Here is an 11,740-nt window from a genome sequence, read left to right as displayed (position 1 = left end):
TTTTTTCTCGCACAATTTAAGGTAAAATATTAAAATATTTTATTAGGTATCCTACGCGAAAGAATTATACTATTATATCTCCTTAATTTCCTCAGGCAATTGGTACTGCTGATGCTATGGAGCAGATTATAAAAAGTCATCTTTTATTCTATACGACAACGAATCTGGAGGCATTTATATTTTGCTACGCTGGAGAGTATTTGAACAATAAGGTCAGCGATGAAAGCTAGATAATTACTATAACAATAAAATTACTAATAACAATATAGATACTTTGTCTTTTTTTTAATAAAATAAGGCATAATTAGACTTTATTATTAAACTAATATTACAAATGTCTTGTAAAGAGATCGAATTTGCAACGTATAATTGCGGATGGTACAATTTAAAATCTAAAAATATTCGCATTTTATTATTTATAATATTAAAATCCCAGAGGCAATTAACGGTAACAGCTGGCCAGCTAATAGATCTCATCTTGAAATCCTTTGCAAGTATAAGATTCAAGAAAAATAAAAAATTTAGCTCTATCTTTCTATTCTAGCAGTATTTACTAGACCGTATTCTCCTTTATGAGCGCTCTTTTTGTTATAGTAATATTCCATTTGCATAAATATTAATTCCTAGTGCAAACAACATTGTTATAGATCATGAATGCTTCGGGATCCTACCTGTCAGTGTTGTTAGCAATGCAATAAACATCACGTTCACCTCGATAACATTTAATCAATAGTCGTGGAGCGACATTTAAATACGCGTTTTCACTAGTTACACTAACAGACATTAGTATTGCATATTTTTCCAAACATATTCTATGACATAAAGATAATTTACGTGAAATATAACATAAAATTATAATATACACTGTACTGTTCTGTGTAAAAGTTGCCGTATCTCAATTTCTTATGGAAAGATTGGAAAGAGAAATCGTGGATCTTTCTTCAAGCTAAGAATTTGCGGTGTAAAGATATAACACGCGATGCTAGATACGCAGTAATTTAATTTTTTATTTTCTTTCGCCCTCTAAACTTCAAAATGTTTCCAAAGCTCACTGAGCATGACTTGCAATCGGATATACCATACCTAATATGTCCAAGCGTATCATTGCTTACTTAAAGCGAGCAATTTTCTATCGCAACATCGGCTCTCAGGAAAAAGAGAGAGAGAGAGAGAGAACTGACCCCACCTGTGTGTTCCCTCCTTTTCATTAAAATTGTCAGGACCTGCGACAGATGTATGGATTGTCTGCACGCGCGCGCAGGACGGTAAAAATATTTAATGAGTTTTTTCCATTGGTCGACAATCCAAGGGTGAATTCGTGCGATGACCTTTTAGGAACGCCCAATCTTTACGCAGCAATTCTATGGTGTACGTCAATCCATCAAAACGTACATCTGGCTGAAGTACATGATCAAGTTCATTGTATTTCCTTTTGCTTCGTTAGAAATACTTATTATACATTTTGGTGTGCTCGCGCGCGTATGGAGAAAGGGGTAAAGAAGAACATTATGATCCAGAACAGCACAATTAATCGCACAATAGAAATTGTGTTCACTTTGTTCGGTATATGGCCAGGCACTTCGTGCATTTCGTTTTGCAGAATATTTTGGATTATCTCGATAATAATTGTTTAATTCTACCATTATCGTTACCTTCAAGTACATTTCCATTCCGATGATCTTTTCAATTTGACGAATTGCTTGAATAGCTTCCTAGCATACATGGAAGTGATGACAAAATTTGTTGTGTTTTGGTTAAATCAGCGGTAAGTAATACGATTATACACATAAATAATGATATGAATAATTTATAATCAGTGATGAGTTTATAATCAAATTACAGTTAAATGTGACATGTTTCTAAACAATTTTCGTAGCGAAAGGAAATCTATAATCCATTCATTAATTTAATTTGTGTTCAATATAATCATATTTTATATATATACATTCTAAAATTGCGTTTAGTACATACATTATGTATATTTATGCGCGTTTAATATGATTTTGCATTCTCATTTAATTTAAAGAAGTGTACAAAGCGGAAAAGCTAAAATGTTGTGAAATAATATTGACTTGCTAGAGTTATCCAGTAATATTTGGAAGACGATAAATTTTCTAAAAACTTGAAATAATCTTTTTTCGTAATCGGATAGGATAATCGACGTACCAAATCATCCACAGAGAATTCATCAAAACCTTGGAATGATGACGGAGGACTGGGACATTTGTGCCAATAATGAGGTCAACATGCATGAAACGATATGCAAGGCGAAATTATCGAATCGCATCACTAACGCAATGATAATTCTTCATACGTTAAGCGCCATCGCATACAGCACACGCATCATGCTGGCCGATGACGATATCAGTGATCACACGTCCAAGCCACCCTACATTCACAAAACGGAACTTCCCTTCGACGTGAACACACAAAGAACGTATAAAATGATTCTAATCATGCAAACCGTATACGCGCGTCATCATGTGCAGCTGGGCTGCTGGTGCTGTAAATGCTTTGCTTTTAACATTGGTAAGTTAAGCAAGTTAATTTTACAAAATTACAATACGGAAGGAAAAAGTAATTTTGTATTACAATTACACAAATTAAAGATATGTGGAAATTTACACCTATTATAGTGGGTCTCAAAATTACCCACTATATAATAGTTGTAATTTTACAAAAATTTTTTACAGTGAACGACAGTTACAACAATAACAATAAAAAATAAGTTATCAGACATTATATTAAAACAAATATTTGTGAAATGTATTGAAAATCTTTTTTATAATTTCCACCTTCTTAGAGTAAAGCGATCGGAAACGCAGCATATAATTCCGCATGGTGTAATTGGAAACCTGTGAGAATAGTCGCATTTTACCATTTATAGTCTTAAGATCGCAAAAGCAACTAACACTTACTCTGTTGGCAGATCTCTCTTTAGAATATTTCGCAAGTGTAAGAATTATACGTATAACACACAAACTAATTTTGCACATTATTTACATATATATAATGTTTGTTATAACATATTTACTTTTCTCTTTCTTAGAATTGATTTACTTATGTACATTTTTTACCCATAATTGAAGCGCGCCTGTTTGCAATAATTTAATATAATCTGTTATAAATTTATAATTATAAAAATAGTCTTTACTTTTAATACAAAGAATGACACTTGTTACAGATCATGAATGCTTCGGGATCGTATTTATCGGTGATGTTGGCGATCCAATGAACATCAGATCCGATCTCGTCGACCTTCTCAGCTGATGCTTGTCAAACACACATCAAATAATGTGCAAATTACCAGTTAGAAAAACACCTAACAATACAGGCTGTTTTCTAAATATGTATATATTTGGAGTAAAGAACATGATGCGAAATTTGAACTACGATCTGAAATTCTGAGATATTATGTACACATAGGCCGGTATTCATAATCAGATCTTATTTCAAGACCGTCTTAAGTAATATCTTAAGATGCTAATACGGCCGGCTCTGTGATTGGTTAATGACATCTTAAGATTGTACTTAAGATGGTCTTAAATATAAGAACCGACTATGAATACCGGCCAATAGTTAAAGTTATAGGTAAAAGCAAATTCAAAGATCAATATTTCTCAAATAAATATTTCTGCAGTATTGACGTTGTTAAATCGTTTTGTACGACGAAACGTGACATATATATTCCAATATTATTCCATAAACTACTTACTTTTGTATTCGTCAGCCAATATCCAGACTAAATCTGTCGCTGAATATTTTACAACACTAATGCACATTCAGATATACACAATATACACGTTCCCGTAGTATCACGCAATTCAGTTTTCTGGTTTTTCATCGAAGTCTCTTCACCCTCTAGATTTCAAAAACTTTTTGAAGGATCCCCGAGCTTGATTCATCATCGGACGTCGCCCCGCCTGTATGCCGCGTGTATCGTTGCATGCTTAAGACAAACAATTTGCGATCACGTCACCGCGTGCACGAAAGAGGGAGAAATAATTCTGCCTGTTCCATTCTTTTATCAAAGTGGGGAGGAGCAGCGACGAATGCGTGCTCATGATACGATACAAATATTTAATGTGCAACTCCTATTGGCCGTTGGCTTAGAGGCGCACCTGTGTGATGACCTCTTACGACCTCCCAGTCTTCACCCGGATATTTGATGTAACGTCAAGCTGTGGTTGACAAAAATATGTATATATTTTTGCAACTTACTGCGATTTAAACATGAGTCTTCATTTTCAGTGGACTTCTTCTTTTTAGACTTTGTACATGGGTAGTGAAATAAATATCCTGCATTATTGATTGGCGAGGCTGATATCCGAAATTAATATATCCAATTTTAGTATACAATATACTGCCGAACAAAAACGTAAATAAATGCAAATTTATCCCGTCATTATTATAAATAAAATCATCCAGAAACATCAGAAGATTATTTAGTTCTGGGAAAACATCAAATATTTATATTTATACATCGCACTATTGTAATTTGTATATGGAACACTGTGATAATTTACTTATTAGGATTTTAGTCATATGTGTCTGTGAGTGTAAAACAGACGTTAAATGGTATAAATAAATACAAATAAGTATTTTATTCCGCAAAATTAATTACGTATTTGCATTGTGCGTATCTTGTTAATTCCTTCATGCATTGTATATAGATTGTTGCATCGATAAACTATTCGCGGTTTCGACGAATTATTTGTATCATATAAGGTAACTCCGGTATATACGCCGCAGCTGAGGGAAACTTAATTTATCGAGTATTATTTACTATGTTTAAAGCAAATAAATTATACCAATAAAAACTTTATACTATCTACTACTATAAAAAAATAGAAATATAAAATATTTATTCTTTGTATTTAATAAAAAAAACTTTTAGAAACTCTTGCATTTTTGCCATATATCTCAGAGAGATGGGTTATATGACATTCAACTGAAAATTACAACACAACAGAATAATTGCGAGCAAGTACCTTCATTCCTTCTATTTTTTCTGACATCTGCTGCGTAAAATCCTGCGCGGCGTAAATACTGGAGTTATCCTATTTCGATATTGCAGACATTCGATAGTTCCGATGCGATAAGGAAGATAGTTGAAAGCTTTACAGCGTAACAAATATCGAGGTGTTCATATTTCCCTATCGCAGGAATCTGACAAATCAGGTTAGAGAAAACTAAAATAAAATAAGCACTCAATAAATGATTCTTTCGGTAATCTTCTCTTTCATTATTCTTCTTTCATAGAACAATTAAAGGGAAGATTATAGTTAAATTGTTGAGAAGTAACATATTAGGCTCTATAATATCTATAAAATAAAAATAAACGCAAATTAATAACCAATAAGACTTGATTACTATTATAGTTCAATTTATGTATTCTTTTTTTGATTAATCGTTAGAAAAATTATATAAATTTCTTCATTATTTTTACTTTTGCAGAGCGATACTGTTGGATCCGCTGCGTATAATTGTGCCTGGTACAATCTGGAATTTAAACACAATCACATTTTGTTATTCGTAACACTGAGATCGCAGAAGCAGCTGACGCTCACAATTGGGAAAATGATGGATCTCTTGTTGCAATGCTTCGCAAGAGTAAGATTCGTGCATAGTATGTAATTTATCTAGTTGTACATACACACGTAACATTGCCGTAATTATATATCTCCAGGTTTATGTTTGCTCATATAGCTCATCACATAGATTACTAAGTATAAGTATTACATTCTCATAACGATAGCTTGGGTATAATAACAAATGTTAAATTAAAATTAAACTCTGACGTTGTTATAGATTATAAATTTTATGGAATATCAATACTTATATCAGTGTTATTAGCGATACAGCGAGCGCCGCGTTTCTCTTTGACTTTCAATTAACAATCTTAAATATATGTATCCAGTAATATATAAATTCACTAATTAGATGAGCGCGTAACACAATATAATTCTTCGAACATACATACTTCGAGATAATATAATTTAATTAGCAATAAAATTATTTACAGAATAATATCAAACTATATGACCTTTAAACTGCAGTACGAAATCTTGATTTAAAAAAGAGATCGTTAGAGTGTATTCTCGATTTCCAAGAATCCCGCGGCGATTATCCCTTCCTTTCCTGTGTGACCCGTCGGAAACTACTTCGTCTTTCCTTAGATCAGTACGCATGATTTTTTGACGTACTATAAACCGGGCTATATATTGTACATCGACCTTCGTCTTGCGTAATCGTACATTTTTAACGAAAATTGCACGGCACCATACCATTCGGTGCGTGGAGCGGAAGGACGGCCCCTCGGTTTCTCTTCCATCCGCAAAATTCGCGATCGCCGACGACGCTACGACAGCTTCATCGTACGCAGAACGATGAAAATATTTAATGAGCTGCCCCCTGCCCGGTCGACGGTGGACGAAGGTAGGGCTCGCGGCAAGTGACCCTCCGGCATCTTTCAGTCCATCTACAGCGCTTATACAGGTGCGTGTCTCGTGCCTCTATCGTCCATAAATATCTGTTCCGCGATCGCGTTCAACGTTGACGTTCTTTCCGCGCGCGCTTCGGTTAACTGCGAGCGTTGTGCATCCATTTCATTAATCCACGTCGACTGGTGACACGCCGCGACACCGGACATTCCCTTTCTATTCTTGCCGTTAACACATTCGCCGTAAACCGTTACAGATCGTTCTCTGAGATAAATTAATTTTAATTAGAAAGTTTACAATCCCGAACAAATATCTCTCGCTTCCTTTGAAGGGAGGCATTCTCGTAAGAGGGACGTGCATGGCCTACCCTCATTTTAGCTCCGCGTCGCCGACTATGTCATAGGGTGTTCGTATTCATCAATCGACCGAGAATTAAGCCTCGTTAAATGTCTGTTAACACAATTACCCGGTCGATCGAGATCGGACTTCGAGTCGCCGGCATCTGGCCAGGCGCGGCCTACGTGATCATCAGTCGACTTTACTGGACCACGACGATGATAGCCGCGCAGATCTTTCAATATCGCCACATGGCGTTGCACCTTAATTCCGAGGACATCTCACAGCTAATGGACGGCTTGAGCGCAACGCTGTCATACAGTTTGTTGTTTGTCAAGTTGATTGTTTTCTGGACAAAACAACGGTACGTCGTCGCAATCCTCGCAGTCTATGATTTTACGATGAGCTGTACAAGTCGAGCAAAACGTTCGATAATACAGAGCAACTGACATGCATCAGTAATTATCATTGCATCGTATCAAAGCATTAGAAAGAATTAGTGATTGTGTTTTGCAATGAGGAAGCTTTAGCACATTAGAAGTCATTGTTTCGGCAAATAATATACATATCATTTCTTTCTCATGCATCATCAGTAATTTGTAAATAATAGGATTTTAATACGTCCTTTTAATTATCCTTTTTTAATTGTACTCGTTATTACATCGGGGAATATCACTATCTACAATGATACCCATGCATATACTTATCTTCGTATTTTTCAATCTACCTTCCACCTTCATTTGTCATCGAATACAGACAAATATAGTTTCCCAATCGTAGTCTTCAAGGGGGGAATACCTTCGCTCTCGCGGTGCTGCAGGAAATCGATTCTTCCTAGAATATTTAACGACGTGTTAACGAGCATCGCGACGGACTGGAAGGAATGCGGGGACGACTTGTACAGCATGAGTAGCGTGGCCAATATGTCGCATCGTTTCTCCAATTTGATAATCGGCCTGCACTCGACGGCCGTGCTGTTCTACGGCATCGGCGTCGTCGCCCTGCGCAGCAACGACGTCGCCGACGCCGCCGATCGTGAACTTTTTCTCAAGATGGAGTTACCCTTCGAGAGTGGCACGTCGCCAATTTACGAGGTCGTCATGACCACGCAGTTCCTGCATCAGATGACGGCCGCCACCGTGATCGGCGTGCTCAGCGCGCTACTCGTTACACTGGTAAGTTGGGGGCCTCGGAGGCTTTCAACCCTCCCGGGGATTTTCAAGTTCCCGACTGAGATTACTCCCGGGAATGCATCCCGGGAGCTAGAACTCAGCCCACGTTACCGCGATGACTGTTCGTAACACATTTCAATTCGTTTAGGAAAAATTGGAAGAAAAGTTATTGGTCGGAAATTGATTTCTAACCAGTCTAATTGATTTGTTGAGCTCATTAATCAAAGTTTTGGCTTGATAACTTATCTGCCTTCTCTTAATTAATGTTAAAAATATTGATTATTTGTTTTGTTTAAATATAATATATAAATATTTATATATAAAAATATATTTTCTCATTTACAAAATTTTCGATATTATAATAATAAATTTAAGAATTATCAATAAATTTCCATTTCAGTAGAAATTTTGAAACATCTATTATTATATCATATAACATTATATATATATATATATATTTCTTTTACACTTTTACGTAATATCATTTGTGCAGAGAACGGATAATAGAATTAAATCTTTAGGTGCTTCATGCGGGCGGTCAGATAGATATTTTGCGGGAAAGATTATTGGAAATTTTATCGAAAGAAAAGAAATCAACTATTTCCATGATCACGATAGGCTCGTTAATTCGAAGGCATCAAAACATCATTATTTTCACCGAAAAGATCGAAAGCCTGTACTCTTACATCGCGCTAGCCCAATTCGTATCGAACACCCTTGTTATTTGCTGCTTAGGCCTTATCATCGTGAATGTAAGTAATTTTAATGACTTTCGCCGCGCACAGATTAATCAATTACACTTTTGATTTACTTCGATGACACACGTATGTATATCAAATATGTGTGCAAATCAAGTTATCGTTTCCAAGTGACATTATTACCTTGTACATGTATATTTATATTATAATACTCAGCAACTTACAATTTTAATACTTATACAATGCAATTCGCGGTAGAAAAGATCCGATCGTGCACATCGTTATTTCAATTGCAGTCGATCGGCGCCGATCAAGGCTCTTCTATGTTAGTGAGATCCCTTTTGTTTTATGTCGTCATAAATTTAGAAGCGTTCATTTTCTGTTTCGCCGGCGAATATCTAAGCATGAAGGTGAGCAATTACAGCTGCTGATTTTACCGAGACAATTCTCTACCTCCTGCTTTTCGAATTTTTACTCCAATTTGACTTCCAGAGCAAGACGATCGGCGACGCGGCGTACGAGTCTCTGTGGTACGATTTGTCTCCTAGCGAGAATCGAATCCTGCTGTTCCTGATAATGAGATCACAAAAACAACTGACGATCACCGTCGGCAGATTCACGAATCTCTCTTTGCAACAGTTCGCGAATGTAAGTTTTACGCAACGTACTACATACGTCGATCGGATTATGTGTAACAGAGCTTCGTTATTACGTTCATCACGTAAATCGTTAACCTTAACATATACGATTAGAACAATGTTTATTTTTTTATACACGCAGCAACGTTATTTGTCGCAGATCATGAAATCGTCAGCGTCATACGTCTCTGTGCTACACGCATTGTAACGATATATTATTATAACGGCTGTAACTATTAATATTGAATTACTGATAACGCTGGAAATTACTCATAAGATAATTACGCATGGAAGATTACTCTATTTTTAATAAAAGTCAATGGTCAGCTAACGTTCCCTTGGTTAGCGTCTTTTTATTACAATAATATTTACGTAAACGTTGTTAAACGCGCACAGTTTACGCCGCCAGTTTACTGAAAATATGCCGTTGCTTCTGGGGACGGGGAAAGAAAAATATTTTTCGTAAGGATGAAGGCGCGCGCATGTCACGGGCTTTCATCCCCTAAAAGAACTTTGAAACGTCGTTCCGCGCTAAATTGCGGAAGTTATCCCGACGCAAGCGGAGACTGATTCTCCCCCTATCTCGCATGTATTCCGTTCTGATAGCGTGCAATTGTGCCAGATGGCCACAACGAATAGATCGCAACGCCAACGAAATTACACTGGGATTACTTAGCGCTATTTCGCGCATACAATCAGAACGCTTTCACACGGCAGCGAAAACCAGCCTGGAGGGACGATTTTATTAGCGACGACCGTATCTGCGTAGCGCGGACTACTGTAATTCCATCGCCCCTCGCGACCGCTCAATTTACAAACTCTGAGTTTACACTCGGTACGAGAGTAGAGAATTTATACTTCGTATTATCTGGTAAAAATACACATCTTATACACACGTCGACTGTGTCAAGGTAATGTATAAGGGAATAAGTTGCGCAATTCTACCCTTCGTACACAATTTTCTCTCCGTCAGAGAACCGGCCCAACGCAACATTTTCCAAAAGAAGTGCCTTATGACTCTCATTTCCGATTAGATTTTAAATTGTACTTTTTTATCAATTTTATAAAATAATCATTTATTGTTTGGATGTACGTTTCGAATTTTGTTCCATAATTATAAGTTCTTATTTTTTATATTAAATATTTTAAAAACAAAAAATTTTCATATTTTTATATTAAATATCTTTAAATATTAATTATTCATAAGTATTATATCTCTGTACAGGATATGTTCGTTCAGAAACTTACCCTGTAGATTTATTTAGAAAGAGGGTATCTTCTAAACAAAAACTTTTATTCCCAACGGTTCTATATCGCTGTAGGAAGTGTAGGATGTATCAACTTTCTAGATTGTGTCTAAGAATTATATTCTGACAATGTAAATCATGAATTTTCGCTTACGTCGAGTTCTATGCAGTGGCGATGTCACCGCATCTTACTTGCAAGTACGAAATTACGGGGTCGGGACGTTGGCGTCGTAAATTCCTTCTCGAGTTTCTCATCGCCACACACCATGAAAATTCTTAATTTTTGCATTTATATAACCACATTAGCATCGACTTTCTTGAATTTATTAATATATAACACAATATAAATTGTGTCAAATAAAAAGACAGTCAAAAGATTGCTAATATTCATAAACAATATTTTTGTAACTGGAAAATCGTACGTTTAATTATTCGACGAATATGTCTTTTAGAAAAATAACGGACTATAGTTATTACTTTCTTGTCAAATTAACGCATTAAATTTATTACAGAGATTATATAAAAAATGGATCTATTATTTTTGTAAGTGTCTTTCTAGAGATATTGCATGTCTTTCTGTTACAATGTAATTAATCATAATGCTTTATAAATTATTAAAAAACTAAGTACCCAATTCTTTATGTATTTTCCTCTAATATCTTCACAATCACGTACAAAATATGTGCTAAAAATAAAAAATAAAAAATAAAATTGTGTGTACTTTGCCACTCATTGCACACAAAATGTAACGCGAGATCGTTATCCGGATTGAAATTAATCCGGTGAAAACAAGTGTAGTTTACGGGAATTTAATCGAACTAATTTTATATGGAAGGAGACTCGGTTGACAACTTCTCCAGCGTCAATCTCCAACGAGTAGAGATCTCGCGCGCGAGCCTAGATTCTGTAGGTAATGAACGAACTAGTCGTTTCTAACTTTTTGACATTTAGAGGTAGTACGATTTTCCGGGGAAAACTGCGCCAGTGGTAGTAGTAACGGCGGCGGCGGCGGCGGTGGTGGTGATATGGTGGCGGCGACGGCGGCGGCGGCGGCGGCGGCGGTGGTGGAAGCGGCGGCGACGACTTCCCCGGGCTGAGCGAATTGGTCTCCATGGAAACCATCCCGAAGCCAATCCGGGGTGCATTCGTACGTACATTTACCCTTGTCGTGGCGCGTCTGCAGCACCCTCTCTTCTCCCCTTCTTC

General features: G+C 36.4%; 1 protein-coding gene and 1 pseudogene across 5 annotated transcripts; both read left to right on the top strand.

Moving 5' to 3' along the window:
* The first annotated feature begins 1,576 nt into the window (after nt 1-1,576).
* On the top strand, nt 1,577-3,487 carry LOC112467335 (annotated as a pseudogene).
* Nucleotides 3,488-6,487: 3,000 nt separating this feature from the next.
* On the top strand, nt 6,488-10,292 carry LOC112467329 (odorant receptor 4-like). Of its 5 annotated transcripts, none has more exons than XM_025035920.1 (6): nt 6,488-7,143; nt 7,618-7,954; nt 8,473-8,703; nt 8,913-9,059; nt 9,142-9,297; nt 9,448-10,292. In XM_025035920.1, exons 1-6 carry the CDS (start codon nt 6,890-6,892, stop codon nt 9,493-9,495), a joined length of 1,173 nt encoding a protein of 390 aa, XP_024891688.1. In that variant the 5' UTR covers nt 6,488-6,889; the 3' UTR covers nt 9,496-10,292. The 5 variants fall into 5 exon arrangements, with proteins under 5 accessions (XP_024891688.1, XP_024891687.1, XP_024891686.1 ...); XM_025035919.1 differs by having other exon boundaries at nt 9,430-10,292; XM_025035918.1 differs by having other exon boundaries at nt 8,946-9,059; nt 9,142-10,292.
* Nucleotides 10,293-11,740: the final 1,448 nt, after the last annotated feature.

Source organism: Temnothorax curvispinosus, unplaced genomic scaffold (genome assembly GCF_003070985.1).
Source record: "Temnothorax curvispinosus isolate PA1 unplaced genomic scaffold, ASM307098v1 QBEX01017163.1, whole genome shotgun sequence".
NCBI classification, from domain to species: Eukaryota; Metazoa; Arthropoda; class Insecta; order Hymenoptera; family Formicidae; genus Temnothorax; species Temnothorax curvispinosus.
The sequence above is the reverse complement of the archived record's forward strand: the minus strand, read 5'-3'. Positions and strand labels throughout refer to the sequence as shown.